A 17,563-nucleotide genomic window follows, 5' to 3' on the forward strand; every position below is an offset into this window, starting at 1 on the left:
GATGGCTCTCGCGATCCCATGAGCGAGTTACACGGAGAGAACGTTACATGTTGGCACAGATTTCCCACATTTGCAGGGCAGACTATGAATACTAGCATTCATAGTATGATAATGAGGGCCACTCAAAAACTTGCCGATGTATGTGTTTTTGTTGGAACATTAAACAAATTTGAATTGAACATAATTCACAAATCAAAGTAGAAAACACGTGCCAACCACTCAACGCAATCAGTCATAATATTCCAATAAAAACTCGTGTTTGTGCTCTCTTCGGCGTATGAGATCAAAACAAAAAAAAGAACCTTTGAAAGATTCAACACACGTTTCTCGCTTGGATACATCGATCCATGCATGACCCGCGCGCTTCATTCATGCGAGAGGTAACGTAAACATGTTTCACACCACCCTCTTATTCAACACTAACACCCATGTGAGATGTTACGAACAAAGCAGCTGCTGCTGAGAGTGCGAGAACAAAACCACCCGACCGACCTCACAGATGATGTTATCTTCTGCTGTAAAGCTCCCTACTGTAGATATTCTACTACCTTACCGGCGACTGGTGTGAGAGTCGATTTAAAGCTGAGAAAGCTTTCTCATTATCACACGCTGTTCACTCTCTGGACAACGTCGTCGACGCTTGGTACGAGAAGAGAAACTTTTCTGAAGCTAATAACCATGCGGCCACGCCATATAGGAAAATGGATGCCCGTCTGCCTCACATTCTATGGGCTTGACGATGCAACAAGTGTTCGGGAGTAGTTTAGTTTATTTGCACAACAACGTCCAATCGACAGTGTTCTAATGAGTTTTGTAAAACATTGGCCAAATGTTTCCTAACGATAATCTCTGTAAACATTTATGACAAGGATTTAGATACACATATTACTATCAATGAACTGTTTTGCTGTTGCTACGTCCGAAGAATTCTGAACGTTATAAAAAATATAATAAATTTTGAGGTATTCTCCATTCTCATCATGTGTATACTAGTCTAATAAAATAAGAAGTAGGTATGTATAAAATCTTAGTGTTTATTGGGAAATATCTCTCACACTGCTTCTCTACACATAAAAAAATGTCATGGTATTTTCTGCCATTTTCGACAACAATTGTATAGTTGCTACAGCAACACCAAGACGGATATTCGAAGATGAAAATAGTCATGCATATTTGAGCATAGTCTAGAATGTTTACGGTCATTTCTACGAACACCAACTGTGATACAGTATTGAATCTTCTGCGTACTACTTTTATAACATGATGACGAAAAAATGTTGATAACACTGGTCAACACAGGTGCACTCCAAAAACTCAAACCGGAAAAAATTAAAGATCATAGCTATTCAACCATTCCTGTGCATTTTGGTGTACCTATCCACTAACTTTTTTTCAGAGACTTAAATGAGTTTTCTCGTAAACAAGCTCATTCCGTCCACTGCTTTAATAAAACCTATCTTATCCAATATAATTCCTGTACTTTAAGGTAGCCGTCTAAATCGTCTCAAATTTATCGTTTCTGGAAAATGATGTAGGAAAGAGATGCTTTGCAGCTTATAAGGCAACAAAAACTAACTAACTTCAATACTCTTTTTTTTTTCTTAGTCCTTTCCATTGTAGAAAATAAAAACATTATCAACTATATTTTGCTTTGAAAAAAAAGTTTTACAACTCTTAAGAGAGAAAAAAACTCTTTTAAAAATTTATTATTTATTGGTTTTTCAATAAAAAAAACTCAAAATTTACTATGGTGCTTATTACGGGAGTCACTTCACGGCAGAGATGCCAGATGTTTTTTAAAGATGTCTGCAACTGCTCGAAAAACCGGAAAAATGTACTCGAAATCTGAAAAAAATCTATCCGTGATCCGAAAAAATTTCGCTCGCGCAGGCCAAAGTCTGTAAAAATCTGCACACATTTCAAGAAAATCTGCGCAAATATTAGACTCTTACAAAAATCTGCAGAAACCGTGGAAAAACTGCAAATAGAAAAATATCTGCACACGGACTCCAAAAATCTGCGTTTTGCAGACAAATCTGCACATTTGGTATCACTGCTTCACGGTGAAATCAGAGTGAAGTGAATAAAGTCGTATTACGGGACTCACGTAAGTGAGAAAAACGTCGCTAGGTGACATCTGCCGTGAAATCTGGGTTATTATGAGTGTCATATGAGTGAAGTGGAAACGGAGAAAGCGACGTTTCGCGTGGAATTATTTCACGACCATTTTGAACGGTGAAATGATTTCACGAAGATAGGGAAGTTTAAAAATCGATTGATTTGTAATCTTGTGATAATATATATATATATATGGGATTTATTTTCCAGTAACAATATTTTTTTTCTTTGAAAAAAATCGACTCCCTGGGAGTTACAATTTTTTAAGCTGCGGCCAATGGAACGCAAGGGAAAAATTTACCTTCGAATTTCGTGTAGCGGTAGGGCTCAAAAGTTTCCTCTTGTCGAAAAATGTCCTCATACAAAATTTCAGCTCAATCGACTTTCCGGGAGCTGGGAATCTCGCACATTTCACTTGTCCTATTCTCTTTTTCACTTCACTGTCAATCTCACTTCACGGAGGTGATTTTTGTCACCTCACTTGAGGTGGAATCGGGAATAGGTCTCAAAAAGTGAAGTGAGCGTGAAAGTGAAATATATTTCACCGTGAAGTGACTCCCGTAATAAGCACCTATATTACACATAGTACCTAATAAGTGGAGGAATCACCAAGTCGACACCAAAACTTTAAATAATGTATAGCGTTATGTATAACATATTCCTTAAACAGATTAACTGATACTAGAAAAGTATATCTCCCCCATTCTTATCATTGAATGATTATATACAGGATTGTGAAAAAGTTTTTAAAATTAAATTTCCTGATTTTACCTGATATTCCTTGAAATATAACAATATAACATATAACAAGACATTCCCTAATTTTACAGGTTTTCGCTACCCTGGACCAAATCTATCCTTTATCTCAAGCAACTCTGCAGGTTCTGATGGGATTTGAGCCCTTTCACAGATTCATATTTGCTAAATCGAACTTTAAAGCACACAAAACACTGATCAGACCGATAATCCTCTAAGGCCACGAGACCTGGTAAATGCTCGTGGAGGACCAACGCGCCTTTGGAGTTTTCGAACGGAAAGTACTGCGTACCATCTGTGGCGGATGAAAAAGATGGAAGATGGATCATGACAGAGGCTGATGAACCACGAGTTGCATCAGCTGCTAACTAAGAGAAACACTTATCGTATAAATGGCGAAAATCGGGAGACTGTCCTGGGCTGGGCATGTCTGAAGGATGTCTGACGAAAGCCAGGTGAAAATGGTTCTCGAAACTGGAACGAAGCGAGCAAAGTTGCTCGATCATGTGGAAACGACAGGCGAGCTGCAGCCAGGGCTTTGAAAAATCCTTTTCTATAAAGACGCTTGAACGTTTTCTCGGTCAGTTACAAGCTTTCCTTTTTGTGCGATCCTTCGCTCAATTTCAACTTGTACCTGCAGCACGTTCAATTTCAACGGACGGTTGAAAGCAGAGCGAATAGGAAACGAGCTGCGTGCAACGTTGCTTTCCGCAAAAGGACCGCCGCTTCGGCGTTCAAGTCCGCCGTACAATCTTCTGTCGGCAGTCACGTGCCATTTTTCGTTTGCGTTCATGATCGACCGAAAAAACAGTCAATCAGTTTGAAGCATTCTTACGTTTGAGGCTCATGTGCTGGTGGTATACTGTTGCACCTACAGTGCCAATTTTTACTAACCGGGACCTCATTCGTAATGAATTAACCAACGCTTACTTCAATCATCTGCGTCGAATATCGCTTAGCAGTAGAGTTTGTGAGTGATATTCAATATAGTCGTCATTCAAGCCACGTGGTAATGGCTTTATGAGTAAGATAGTTTTTCTCACAACATCGGCGGGAAAGAAGATAGGGTAGAACAGGGCTAGTTGGTTACGGGGTTAGTTGGTCAATGAGGATTACATCAAACCAACGCATCGAAAAAACTGTGTTTTATTTTCACATATCATTTATATGAAAAAATTGTGTTATATGGGTGATATAATCAGATAAGCAAAGAAACTAAATGACAAAACAAAGTGCAGTTGTGCAAATTGTGATTTAAAAAAATGTTTATCGTTGTCCGTCGGTTTATAAATAAAGAATAATAAACACCCGTTTTCAAATGACAATTCGCTCATTAACAGATTTTGAGCAGGTTTGAGCAAGAATTCAATTAAAAATACGAAGGACAACGATTAAGATTTCTCAAAACCACATTTTGCTCAGAAAATTACTCTCTTTCAGCTGATCTATAACAATCAGAAAACCATAAAAACTTCAGAATTGCGGAATTCGGTTCGAGTTTTCAATTTAACACATGTTTTCTTTGATCAAGAGTCCATTCAAACCATCAATGTAATTTCAACGTATACACCAAAGTCGCTTTTTACGCGAGGGATACGTGCCGCGTAAAAGGAAACCGCGTAAAAAATAATCGCGTAAATTCCTGAATCTACGTGAAAAAACGCGTGAATTCCGGATTCCGAAATTAAAAAATACGGAATCCGCGTAAGAAAAAAAAACCGCGTAAATTCCGGAATCTGCTTAAAAAACCGCGTAATTTCCGGAATCCGCGTAAAAATTACCACATAAAAAAAGCTGCGCAAAAAACTGTAAAAAAAGGCGACCTTAGTGAACTTTTCGTCAAGCAAGGGAGACACTTTTTCATCCAATAATGAGTAGCTTTTGCGAACGTCTAAGCGAAAAACTGAAAACGATTTGACTTCCGCCTAAATGCTACAGACTGCCGTTAATGCATTGGTGGAGGAAAACTGAATTGTCCTTTCGAAATAAAAGTTGTCACTTTACCCCACTCGCTGATCAACTGCTACCCTACCTGAGGAGCTAATTGGCCAATCTGTCAACCGCTCAAAAAAGATAAAATACACTGAAGCCTTTTAACGCGTATTACGGAATTTACGCAGATTTCACAACTTACGCTGTTTTTTTATGCAAATTTCAGAATTTACGCGTTTTTAACGCGGATTTCGGAATTTACACGTTTTTTTTTTTACCCCAATTTACGATTTCAGAGTTTTCACGGTTGTTTTTACCCGAATGTCGGTAATAATCCACGCGGTTTCTACTCGGATTTCGGAATTAACGCGGTTTTCAGAAATTTCTCGTTCTTTTACGCGAATTTTGGAAATCACCAGTTTATTTACTCAGACTTCGGAATTCACGTGAAGTTTTACGCAGATCTTACAATTAACGCCATTATTTACCCGGATTTTGGAACTTACGCGTTTTTCACGCGGATTTTTTCCGCGCTACGTGTCTCCTCGTAAAAAAAAGAAACTTTAGTGAATCCGCAAAATTGCGAGCTGTTTAATGTAGTTCATATTTTCGCATAATACAGCCATACCTGGGTAGAAGGCAACCTCGATTCAACGTAACTTGGTATAACGTAACTTTTACCTAGATATAACGTAACTTTTTAAGATGTATTTATATTGAATATAAATGATATAGCAACTGTTTTTGGGGTATAAATTGCTTCGAAAATATGTAGTAAGTTTTGAAACCAATGAAACCAATGCGAAAGTCCAAATGGGCATAAGAAAGGTTTTGAAATACTAATGGGTGATGGGATTAGGTTTTCACGCATCCTTCAGTAACAATTTACAGTCTTGCATCAACTTTTTTTTTTGTTCGTTGAAATTTTCTCTAAAGAAAAGCATAAGAAAGGTTTCAAATTACTGGTAGGTGATGGGAAATAGGTTTCCGCGCATTTTTGCATTTCAACAGTCTTGCATCAATTAAAAAACTTTTTTTTTTTGCTTGCTGAAAAATTGTCCTAAATGGGCTTAAGAATGGTTTAAAATTACTGATAGGTGATGGAAAATAGGTTTTCGCGCGTCTTTGAGTAATCATTAACATTCTTGCATGAATTTAAAAAAAAATTGCTTCGATATAACGTAGCGGTAATGAAAATAAAGTTGCCTTATATCGCGGTATGACTGTATTACCGGTATAAAGTAATGGAACATTTTTACCAAAAATGGCCAACTTTTCCCGCTCTACCCTAAGTACCGATTTATGCATTAGTCATATGTTACACAAATTTCAAAGTTCTATTCCAATCCAATCAGACATACAAAAACAAATACGAAAACAAACGCAAAACGAAACGGTAAGAATGATACCAGCCGCCCTCATTCACTTCGTGTCTTGCACGTACACATAATCGGAGAGTGAACGTAATTAACGAGCGCTGCCATAGCGAATGACCGCCACCTAGAAACTAAAAAAACGATCAACTTTACTTTGACTGTTTTTTCTCTGGGCGATCGCTCGACTGTATCGAGCAGTCAAGTTGACTGCGGAAGGCGTTCGCATTCGTGTTTTAACAGTCAACTTGCGATCCTTTGAAAAGCACTGGCTGCAGCCATGGATCGAATTGATTGGAGACGACTTCTTCGAACAACAAGGGACACTACGGCCTGGAGCTGATTGGTAAGGTAAGTATACATTAAGTATGAACATTTTATTTAAATGTTTTACATCTTACCTGTACAAATCGTAGATGGAAATAATTATAAGTGGCTCTCCAAAAAATGGTGGGAATACGATCCTTGAGTTGTCAGATATTCGTTAAAATTTGGATTTTGGCATCAAGTCTTGCTGAACCACAAGGACTGTTCTCCGTTCTTGTTACCTAGGGTAATGAAGAGTATTTTCGGCAGTGATTAAAATAGAATCTCAAGGATTAGGAGCAACCTACGGAACTAATTGTTTGCTTGATTACATTGAACCACAAATATGATGTGGTCGTCATTCTCGGTTCTTGTAGACTTGCTACCACAACACTATCGTCAAGGAAAATCTGCTGACATTGTGGTTTTCAGTTCCACAAATATAACATGTGCTTGTGCTGTCAGTAACTCTTCCAACTCGCCTACCCTTGAACGATGAAATTCTACCACTAGTGCTAGTAGACTGCGGGCTCGTATCGAAACTTCGACAGAATCATTCACTTATTTGATTTTGCTTCCGCATTGAAGAACACTATTGCAATTTGATCGAAAAAAGATTTTTTGTATTCAATGAGGTGGTTCATTATTTAGGTGGAAAGAAATGCTTACTAACTACTAATACTTTTTCAAGCTTTATCGTTTTTATTTGATCCCATTAGAGCACTAACAGTACCTATGAATAATAAACCTTTATATTGAATAATGATTGATGCTGCTGTCTCTTGGGTATTAATATTTGAGAAAATCTTGGAGATCTGCATGCCTGACGATTATAAAATGATAAAAAAATCCCAGAAGGTAAAACCTAATATTGGAGTAGCATAATCAAAGGTAACCTATTAAGAGTTAACTGCAGACGAGTGATTTCGGATCTGGCATATAAAACATGAATCTAGTTGAAATTTGCTTAGGCTTTTGTTTATTCTTTACTGTTCATACGTATGCTATGTGTTTATGTGTTTTTTGCTTTATTTTACGCGTCTATCGCAATAAACTGTTTTCTATTATTACACCTTGATTGTTCATCCCAATCATCCGGTCCGTCAAGTCTTTAGATATTCAGCAGCAGTACGTTGATTGCTTTACTTAAAGTAAGTCCTCAACTGCCAATATAGTGATTTGTTTATCTCGTAATAGGATTACATGGCTCTGCGGCGTTTTAGCGAGTGAAAATTGAAAACATACAACATTTGGAAGTCCCGTTGAATTCATTGAATCAGGCCAAACTAGGAGACACGTGGAACTTCCTTATTGTGTAGAATAGAATATATCTTTTTAAATCATCATACATTCTTTATACATGTTGACTTAATGGTATAAGTTTGTGTTTTATTGAACGAGGAAAATAAGTGCCATGCCTTTAAAAATGACGAATGAGTTGGTGGATTGTATGAATTAGTTTGTAAACAAGCTATTTCGAAATTCCTGCATGATTCCAAAAGATTTACGACGAAAGTTTTTACTAAATCAGTTTGGTTTGGTTGCTTCGCTTGCCTGATTGCGGAAACTTTATTATATACATGCTCAGATGTTCAGTAGTTATTCTGAATCTGGACAGTTTTTATCACGATAGGAAACAAAAGTATCACACAAAAGTTACAGATTTTACCGTAATTTGAATGTAGATCAGCATATTAAAAGAACACAGAAAGAGAAATTCGAGGGTTGTTGAGGGGAAATTAATTTAACTTATGGTTAGTATTAATTTCAACTGTACTGTTTATGCCACCTTGAAAGCTGTGGATGCAAATAAGCAATCGCATCATGATTCCGTATTTATTTGGCTGAGTTATTTTTATAGTTTTCTGCTGTGTCATTATTAAAAGACACGCATTACACAACTGAAACAAAGAATTTCGTTTCAACAGGAGAATCAAGTGCTGTTTAGTTCCTGAGTGAATTATTTTGACGGTCATCTTTTTTGTTTCATATCGGCTGTCATCGTTCCTTCGCCTAAATAACATATATATTAGAAACAATACATTGCAAAATTGACATCACCTGCTAGGTACATTCTTTCGATAACTTAAGAAATGTAAACAATTCGAAAAGCAACCAGTTTGCGCAATTTATATTGTTTACCAATCGATATAGGGTAGGGAACGGCTTAAGCAGTAGCGCCTATTTTAATCAGTCGAAGAAAACAGGCCTCAAACTCCTGCATTTTGATCAATATCGACAATTTCAATGATGGAAACGAAAACTTTGATTGTCTAGCTGTCTTACGAATATATTAAATACCATTAATCACAAAGAAATCTGTGAACAATTGCAATTGAAACAAATCGACCTATATTGCAGCCATTCAGGAGCCATTTCGGGTGCTGAAAAAAACGCCTGCAAAACAGATGGAAACTGCTTAAAATAGGTTCGGGGTGATTGGAATAGTGTCCCTCGATTGGTAACTTTGATTGATGATTGTTAAAGTTTGCTAAAATAATTTTACAATCTGAAAACATGTTCTGACAGAGAAAACGATAGAGAACAGATTGATATACTACTGTTTGAGTTTCACCCAACACATTTCAAGTATTTCGTCTGAATACACAGGCGGTTCCTAAAGCTGCTTAGAATATGTTCCCTACCCTACGAAAATTGTTGTAGCTGCCTCTAGGAAAGAAACAGATCATGCTTTCTATTTTACGTTTATTTGCAGGTGACACACACTGAACTGAAACTATCGTTCAAGATTACAAGTGAAAAATTCACAATAATGTTCTACACAATCGATTCGAATGTTCCTATTTAGTTCGGTATAAAATATATGTGAAAACCATCTAAGCTCAAAAATTTGAAAACACAATTTTTAAAAATTGGAATTTGCGACACGAACGACATATCGCAGCGTCATCATTTTGCCTGGCTTTTGCGTACAACCATCCTATTTTCTTCGCTCGGGTGAGAGGGAAAACCAATTATCAGCATCGTTATTATCATTCGCTTTCCTCATCATAATTTTTTCCTTTCTCATTATTATAGTAATAATTAATTAATTAATAAATATAAGATTATTAAAAAATCCTACTAACAATCCTCTTGACTCTTCCGTACACATCGTGCCACTTTTCGTTTGAACTCTGGATACGCTTCCCGCCATTCCTTGGCGGCATCCACGTTTGCCGGCGATTCGTCGTTTGGATCGGCTAGCATAGAGATCACCGATATCAGGATCGTTTCCACGGTATGCACCGGTAGCCAACGTTCGGACGCTTTCTCATAACCCCACTTGTCATCGCCCGGTTCATGCAGAATACTAATGCATACGTCTCCGTTGCGGTCGATATTCGGGTGCCAGATTTCTGTGACGAATTTCATACGTGGCGGCCGCAGGGGATACTCCTTCGGAAAGTGCAGGTGTGCTTTGAAGAAACCACCCTCGCTGCAAAGGAAACGAAGAAAATAATTGAATGGCTTTGATGCACACCGTGATTACATTGTGTTAAACTATTACGGACATTTTTCGATAACATTTTTTGACCTCGAATGGCCTAGCTCTGCTAAGATTTGTACTTATCAAAGTGAACTCTATAACGTTGCGGTTACGCAATACCCTTCCAAGAATTCGCATTTGTTCAGATCAGGGATCCCCAGATCGTGCCCCACGGAGCACATTGTGCTCCGTAAAGCTTTTGCAAAAATAAACTAAAAAGACAGATTTGTTGTCTGTTATATTGCCTGATCAACTTCCACTCGGCGGAACACTTTTTCCAACTAAAATTCGGAAATCTTATGGCTTGAAAAAGGGTTCCGCCGAGCAAAAGTTCTGGGAACCTCAAGTTTATGTAATCGTCAGCGAAAGAGAATTTTCATACTGTCAAGGCCCAAACACAATGGATACGTTTGCGCCAAGTATGATGACAGTTCTACAAGGTATGCTACATTTTTGTCTATCCACGCACACAAACAAATCTCGTTATGAAAAATTTCGCGTTTTGTTTGGAATTCAGAACATTTTTGGAAATTTCTCGTTTTATATTGTTTTATATCTGATTTTTTTGGTTGGAGAGTCCAGTTGAAACACACTAGAAATTGATATTAATTTAGATTTAGTGTGAAAAATTGCGACAATATGTCGAAATAAAATATATAAAAATGCTATATTTCTAATAGTTGGAGCATAATCTTAGTCATTTTCATAGCTCATGACTTTTGTTACTGTATGAAACATAAGCGACTCTATTTAGAAGCGCTATTAGACCACAATAAAAAACGAAAAGTGCAAAAAGGTTACCGGCAAATTGATGAAAAACAGCATATTTTACCTAAATCGCAGCATGTTTATGTATTTCCCACAAATAAAACAGGTTTCAACATCATTTCTATAGCTTTTCAGGAAAGTATGTTTTATAAGTTTAGTTTAAAATGCAAAATCATTTCAAATTTCATACAAAATTGGAAAAAGTTCATAACGATCACTAATACTTATGCATCGACGTGAATAGCATACCTTTTAGAACTGTCATCTATACTTGGACGTTAGCATTGCTTTGACGTTAATTTGACAGAAAATGTATGTAAATGTATTAACTGTCAAATTGCCGCAACCGCAGCCGCAACGTATCCATTGTGTTTAGGCCTTTACAGAGAGTAACTTACGTTAACTGGATCTAATGTTAGTCTATGAAAGATGACCAACAATACTTACTAGAGCGTATCTGGAGGTCCAATGATAAGTACTTCCCACCTAAAGATATCATTATCATCAATCAAGCCAGCCGAAAATCCTTCCACGGGGTTTTTACTTAATTCTGAAAATGAGATAGTTAAAAAAATGGTATAAATATCGCTTAATAAATTCAATTATCTCCGAAAACAAAACAAATCCTAGATACTACATTCCATCGTCTGAGCTTGACATCCTGTTTAATAGAGGCATGCTTCGCAGCGCTGTCACAGTAATGCCTCTACAGGCTTATACATACTACAACTGGTTTGCCAAGCCAGAATCGTACTTCGAGACCAATTGCATTTCGATGACATTAAATTCAAAACTTAACTCGTGAAAATTTTCTAGACAATTATTTCATAAAGCTTCTTGATTAAACGAATTTACAGTTAAGCATGTCACGAAACGAAAAGGTACAAATAACGTATTATGTTGTCGGTAGGCGTCCGTTCTTTGTCAGAAGGCGAAAATGGAAGGTTCTGGTGAGAAGGCATCCCAAAGGAAGGCGCGATCACGCTTTATAATTTGTATGGAGAAGGTGTCGTTACGCCGTTTGTGTATTTGGGCTTTTAGAAACGATTCTGCATCACGAAGTAGCAGTTTAATATTGAAAAGCTAACAAAGTTTATGTGAAGTTGTCTGCTTTATTTTATAATACGATATCAAGTGGCAGGTACGTTCAGAGTTGAAAACTGGAAGAAAATTATTCAACATAATTTCTGTTCGATACAATTATGGGGCCTATTACAGAAGACGAGTCGACTTGAGTTGCCCTTGTCTTTGAAGTGAGACGAGCTGCTCGTCAAAAAATCACAAAAGCACAATCGTTGCATGCAATTGTTGCTGTTATTGTATTTTTGCATCTGTTTTATTATGTTGCGGTTTAAACATTTCCACACAGTCCTCGTAACTTTGATGCAGAAAAAATTTTTTTCATTGTTTCATAGAATGACAGAAACATTTTTTGATTATTATCCACTGACTCTAACTATCTGCGATGCTGCATATAGAGTCCTAGCTTCAATAAGAAAACGAAGCTTCAGCCAGCGAAACTCTAATTTATTTCTTTCATAGAAGATGCATAATCCTTTATGTGCGAAAAAAGCAAAAATTGAAGAATTAACCAAAATATGTATCCCAATGGGTGCAGTTTTTCTCAAAAAAAAACAGGGAAATAATGATAAAAATATTTTTAATTGCTGTATGGCTATAGAAATACTATAGCTATAACTGCCAGCTTATTGTCACTTATACATAGATGTTTGTTAAATTTTCCACTGCACATGTTAAACTATAAGATCAGTTATATGCCCTTCATACTCTATCCACAGTCACAACATTCGCTGGTGAAATTTTTAAGAACAAATATTTTTTTTTTTTTTGGTAATTGATTTTCTAAGCTGACAGAAGTTTTGTTGAAATAACGACGAACTTTTCCGAGATAACATGCAAGTCATTGACCTCCCCTTCAAATTTTACGGGGTTTCCGGGTAATATGTAAAACACCATGAGTAACTTTTATAGCGAAATTTGAAAAAAAAATCAAATAAACATAACTTTGAACAAGTTTTAATAAGTTCAATTTATACGAATTCAAAATTATCAGACATCAAGCATCTCAATTTTCGATTGTTTATCTGTCTTAAGATAAAGCTTATTGATTTTTTTCTACCTTTGTTCCGAGCCTGATTCTCTTGGTTTCTTTCTCTTTACCACTCCTGCTTTTTTTTTGTTCTCGAATGTACCTACATTCTTCTGGATACGATTCACAGATGCACAGACAAATGAGAGAAAAAGGTAATGGAATGAGAAATTAATTGACCACTCTTTGTGCGTATCAGTCGGTACAGCTGCAGAACAAATGGCCTATGCGTAGATTGGTTGGATAACCTTTCGAGGACACCGAACCCAGCTGTATCCCAACCCTCCCAATGATCCCGACCAAATGAAAGCGGAACGAACTGTCAAAAAACGTAGCTATTTATAGTCACCGCCCGATACAAGATGGGGCAAAGAATATACCACAAACCGAAAAAAATGCAGGAGAAAATGTTCAAAAAGAGCCAGACGGTTTAATTTCTACCTTCTTCTTTCCCGTTGTCTGTCGTACCCCAAGGGATCATCCAGACAATCTTGAAAAAAATATTCCGCAAATTACCCGAAAATTTGCTTATACACCTACCTGCCAACTGTTTTTTCAGCAGAAGTGAGGACTGAGGTTCTGACATTTATAAGCTGAAACGTTTTTCGGTATACTTTTTTCTAAAGGAAATAACACACTGGACCAAAATGTCGAATGGGCGACTTTTTTGTTCTTTTTTCCCAAACCACTAACAGAGCACAACCGCACAGATGGATTTCACTGAGCTGAAAAATACGCCTCCTATAGCACCCGGATCAATACAGCTGCATTAACCACACTAGAACTAGAGGGATTGCTAAATCACCGAAGGAACACTTTAATTTTACACAGAATATAGTTTCCGGAAAAATGTACCACCAAAGTCGTTAAATCGGTTATTTTTTCATCAAGGTTAGAACAAATTTATTGCGAAAACTTTCGATGGCTGCCTTTGAACAGGCAAACGAAATGAAACGAACGAACGAATAGACGACGATGCTGTTGAACGAAGAAGGAAAGCATCGACTGTGGTAATGATTTTGCAAATGTGTGTGTGTATGTATTATCTAATGGTACAGTTGGTTGCCCTGTAGTTTAAACTTCCGTTTTCGGATACCGGCTAGCCGCTCGAGAAGTGCTTGACATTTCGAATGTCAAACGTACTTTCGATAGGAACTACACGTTACGATAGAATATGTTAAAATAACCAGAGTCTATGTTTGTAATAAGAGTCCCGCAAAGATGAAACCAAAGGAACCAAATCAGTGTCAAACGAGGGTACCAATCGAGCAATGTAAATAAACAAGGTGATAATGTTAGGAGTGGATGAAAAGTGTTGTAATTGAGCGTAAAAAGAATATGTGTTTTTCCGATGTTTTACTTACACATTTTAATCCAACATTAAACCTGTACACTGGTTCACTTAAATTTAACAAAACATCACCGGTGTAATTTTTCAAAACTGTGTACCTTGTGAAGAATTTCAAAAAAATGATATTCGCTTATGCATGGTGAAAAACAGAACTGTATAGTTCTTGGCAACAAACGGTACAAAAACTGTGTTGCCGAAACGATAGATTTTCTCTTCGCGCGACACTATATCCAGCTTTCCACGAGCGGTAATGGCGGATGGATTTGACATTTGATGTAGGTTGTCAAACTGCTAGTTCATTGGAAATTTCCATTGAACTGAAACTAGTTAGATGAATTTGACATATAATGGAGGTTGTCATACTACTAGCATGATGTATAAAGACATGGTGTAACGATATGTCAAAAGCAGAATCGGCCATATTGGAAAAAAAATTGCCAGCGAGTAGGTTTGTTTATAAACAACTAGGACATAAAAATTATCGCATCTCATAATATATCATTTGGATGCATTTAAATTATAAATATGGCAATGCTACATACCTTGCTACCAATATTCATTAATTTAAGAAACAATTTCCCACTTAAAACACCTGAATTCTGGTATTCAATCACCTAGTTAGTGAGGATATATCAACAAACACGAAAAAGTTATTCGCTGTTGCATAGTGATGCTTCGTCTCCAACCCTCCGAAGTGAAAAAACCCTTCCTCACCCCGCGCCTGGTTTTTGATCAAACCGTTGCACCATGTTCTACTCATCATGACTACTAGTTCAATGGATTTTTCCATTGAACTAGTATTATTATATGTCAAATCCATACAACTAGTACTAGTTCAATGGAAATATCCAATGAACTATAGTTTGACAACCTACATTAAATGTCAAATCCATCCGCCATTACCGCTCGTGGAAAGCTGGATACACATAGACTCTGAAAATAACATGCTTAAAAGCATTAAAAGCAGTTCGCTTATTTTCTAAATTTTTCGTTGAGACATGACTTATTTCGTTACATGAGATACAAACTGTTACAAATTTATGCAAAAGTAGTTTTCGTACAGAGTCAAAGTTGTACACACCATGCTCAAGTATACATAATAACGATTATCCAGGTGATATTTTATTTACTACACACTTAGATTTTATTGCCGAGAACTCAACAGCTGATACATTCAGCGAAATGCTCTACAAGGCAGAATTTGCAAGAACTTCGACAAACAAAATGTCAATACATGCTGGTTTACGGTATATCGATATATTTGCTGAATGTTCGTCGAAATATATTGCTGACAAATTCAGAAAATTTAGACCAGTCCACATAAGCACTGAGGAAGACTGTAAGTCACAGTCGAAATATATATTTGCGGACTGAATTTCAATATTTATTTCCAAAAAAAATAGTAGAGAATAACGGAAACCGATAACTATTTCTTTGATTTCTATATTGCTGAAATTTGTTAAAAACTTCGCCGAGCTCGATCAGCTGTTGGGATGTTTGCCGAGATAAATTAAGTGTGTATAAACTAAACTAAATTATTTTTCGAGAAAGCTTAAAAAATCGCTGCTAAACTGAAAATAACAAGGTGAATAGTTGAGTCACAGACAAACAGGCGTAGCTCTCCAAAGAAATATCCAAGAAAATCTGCTTATTGTAATCGTTTCACACGAGGACGAAAAGTCGTGCAAAAAGAAAACCGTGTAAAAAACGCGTTATTTGAAAAAAAAAATCGTGTAAAAAAAAGACTTTACTGACTTTACACTATACAGTGGAAATCATGTGATATCGCGTATCTTGATATCAAAATTCATACATCTAGTTTTCACGGGAAACTAGGTAAATGACATTTGATGTCAGGATAGGCGAGATCACATGATATCCGCTGTAGTGTAAACGGGTTACATATATGCGTCGCCATTTGAGCTTACTGCCTGCCGGTTTTTGTCTATGGACAAATATTCAGTTGAACACTTATCATATGTTTTATACTCGAATAAATTTTTCATTTGTGACCATAATAGAGAGAAGCCGCTGAACATACCAAAAAACACTTGTCCCACACTACCCCGTACCCCATCCTCGACTGTTCCTTTTTTTTGGCTTTATCAAGCCTCACAGAGAATCCCGTAAGGAATCCAGCTTTCCACGAGCGGTAATGGCGGACATAGCAACTTAAAAAAACACCTTTGTTTATTAAGATCCGCGCATGCGCACGGCGAAATTTAAATAACAAAACGCCCATTGTTTGTTGAAGTTGCCGGGCTACGTTACGACGTTGTTATATTTTCTACTCCGTTACTGCGATTGAAAATGGGGGCCTAAAGTTTCAAACGGTTTTCTGATTTTTATATATCAGCTGGAAGAGTGCAATTTTCTGAACAAAACGTGATTTTTAAAAAATGTTTATCATTTTCCTTTGATTTTTAAATGAAGGATAAAAATCTGCTCGAAATGTCTTGAATGACAGTTCTCTCATACGTAACACTGGCGTTTTTTTCTGGTACACGTTGCCCCATAGTACTCCGTACATCGTCCTGTTAAACTGCTCGATAAATAATGAACCAAATGAATTTTATTTTTCTCGGCCTTAACGAGCCCCAAAGAAAATCCCATAAGGAACTGTCAAAAAGTTATTTACAAAATCAATGCAGCATTTTTCGAGTAGGAACGAGACAAATGCAGGGCTGCGCAGGTACACTGCCTTCAAAAACAACTCAAACAGTGATTTTATTCAGGGTGTGGTACCATTCGAGTAGTTCATTTTGTACCAACTTTTTTGGAAGATTTCTTCCTGAGTGTTACATATGTCTTATGTATGTGGTTTTACCATTGCTCATGTTCGATTGGAACAAGTTTTGACAGTTGGATTTGGAATTTTAGTGACAGTCGGCCAAACTTTAACTCTAGGCCTTTACCTCCCCCCCCCCCCCCCCCCCTAAATGCGTGACATCATTAATTAATGGTTCCTTATCTCTATATAGAGATAAGTGACTTTTCACCTACGCACACTAGTGAACGTGTAAACCCGTGTAGAGTTACTTTTGTTTCTTCCAAACTGTAAACTCTCATCGCATCTCGTTGCTTCGACTTTTTATCACTTTTCACCATTTTTGGTCGGTTATGTTCAGCAGCTTCTTCCGATTCATGATCACAAATGAAAAATTTATTCAGAAACGAGTTAAGAACTTATAATAAGTGTTCCACTAATGATTTGTCCACCTGCTAAAAACAGCATTGCAAACAAAACAGTAATTAGTAAATATTTTCCTCAATGAGTGGCACTAAAGCAGACTTAAGCAGAAATAGCAAACATTTGCTATTTTTAGTACGAATTTTATTTGCACAAAACAAAATCCGTA

The 17,563-nt window shown here is 36.9% G+C and overlaps 1 protein-coding gene and 1 long non-coding RNA gene across 2 annotated transcripts; one reads left to right on the forward strand and one right to left on the reverse strand.

Annotated features, from left to right (window-relative positions):
- The first annotated feature begins 655 nt into the window (after positions 1-655).
- On the forward strand, positions 656-7,116 carry LOC129733267 (uncharacterized). The gene is made up of 3 exons (XR_008729447.1): positions 656-1,013; positions 2,949-6,530; positions 6,596-7,116. It is a non-coding gene; the product is annotated as an uncharacterized LOC129733267 (long non-coding RNA).
- Positions 7,117-7,438: 322 nt separating this feature from the next.
- LOC129733266 (ubiquitin-conjugating enzyme E2 G1) lies at positions 7,439-13,860 on the reverse strand. Its single transcript, XM_055695010.1, has 3 exons — positions 13,394-13,860; positions 11,191-11,293; positions 7,439-9,924 (listed from the first exon to the last, which is right to left on the reverse strand). Exons 1-3 carry the CDS (start codon positions 13,437-13,439, stop codon positions 9,570-9,572), a joined length of 504 nt encoding a protein of 167 aa, XP_055550985.1. The 5' UTR covers positions 13,440-13,860; the 3' UTR covers positions 7,439-9,569.
- Positions 13,861-17,563: the final 3,703 nt, after the last annotated feature.

The sequence above is a fragment of the Wyeomyia smithii genome, chromosome 3 (genome assembly GCF_029784165.1).
Source record: "Wyeomyia smithii strain HCP4-BCI-WySm-NY-G18 chromosome 3, ASM2978416v1, whole genome shotgun sequence".
Classification (NCBI taxonomy): domain Eukaryota; kingdom Metazoa; phylum Arthropoda; class Insecta; order Diptera; family Culicidae; genus Wyeomyia; species Wyeomyia smithii.

What these genes read in the sequence shown, in the direction of transcription:
- LOC129733266 (XM_055695010.1), bottom strand. Translation starts at nt 13,439, where the DNA reads ATGTCAGAACCTCAGTCCTCACTTCTGCTGAAAAAACAGTTGGCAG. An exon ending in GCTGAAAAAACAGTTGGCAG is followed by an intron (nt 11,294 to 13,393) that starts GTAGGTGTATAA and finishes TCTCATTTTCAG; the next exon opens with AATTAAGTAAAAACCCCGTG. An exon ending in GGACCTCCAGATACGCTCTA is followed by an intron (nt 9,925 to 11,190) that starts GTAAGTATTGTT and finishes TTTCCTTTGCAG; the next exon opens with CGAGGGTGGTTTCTTCAAAG.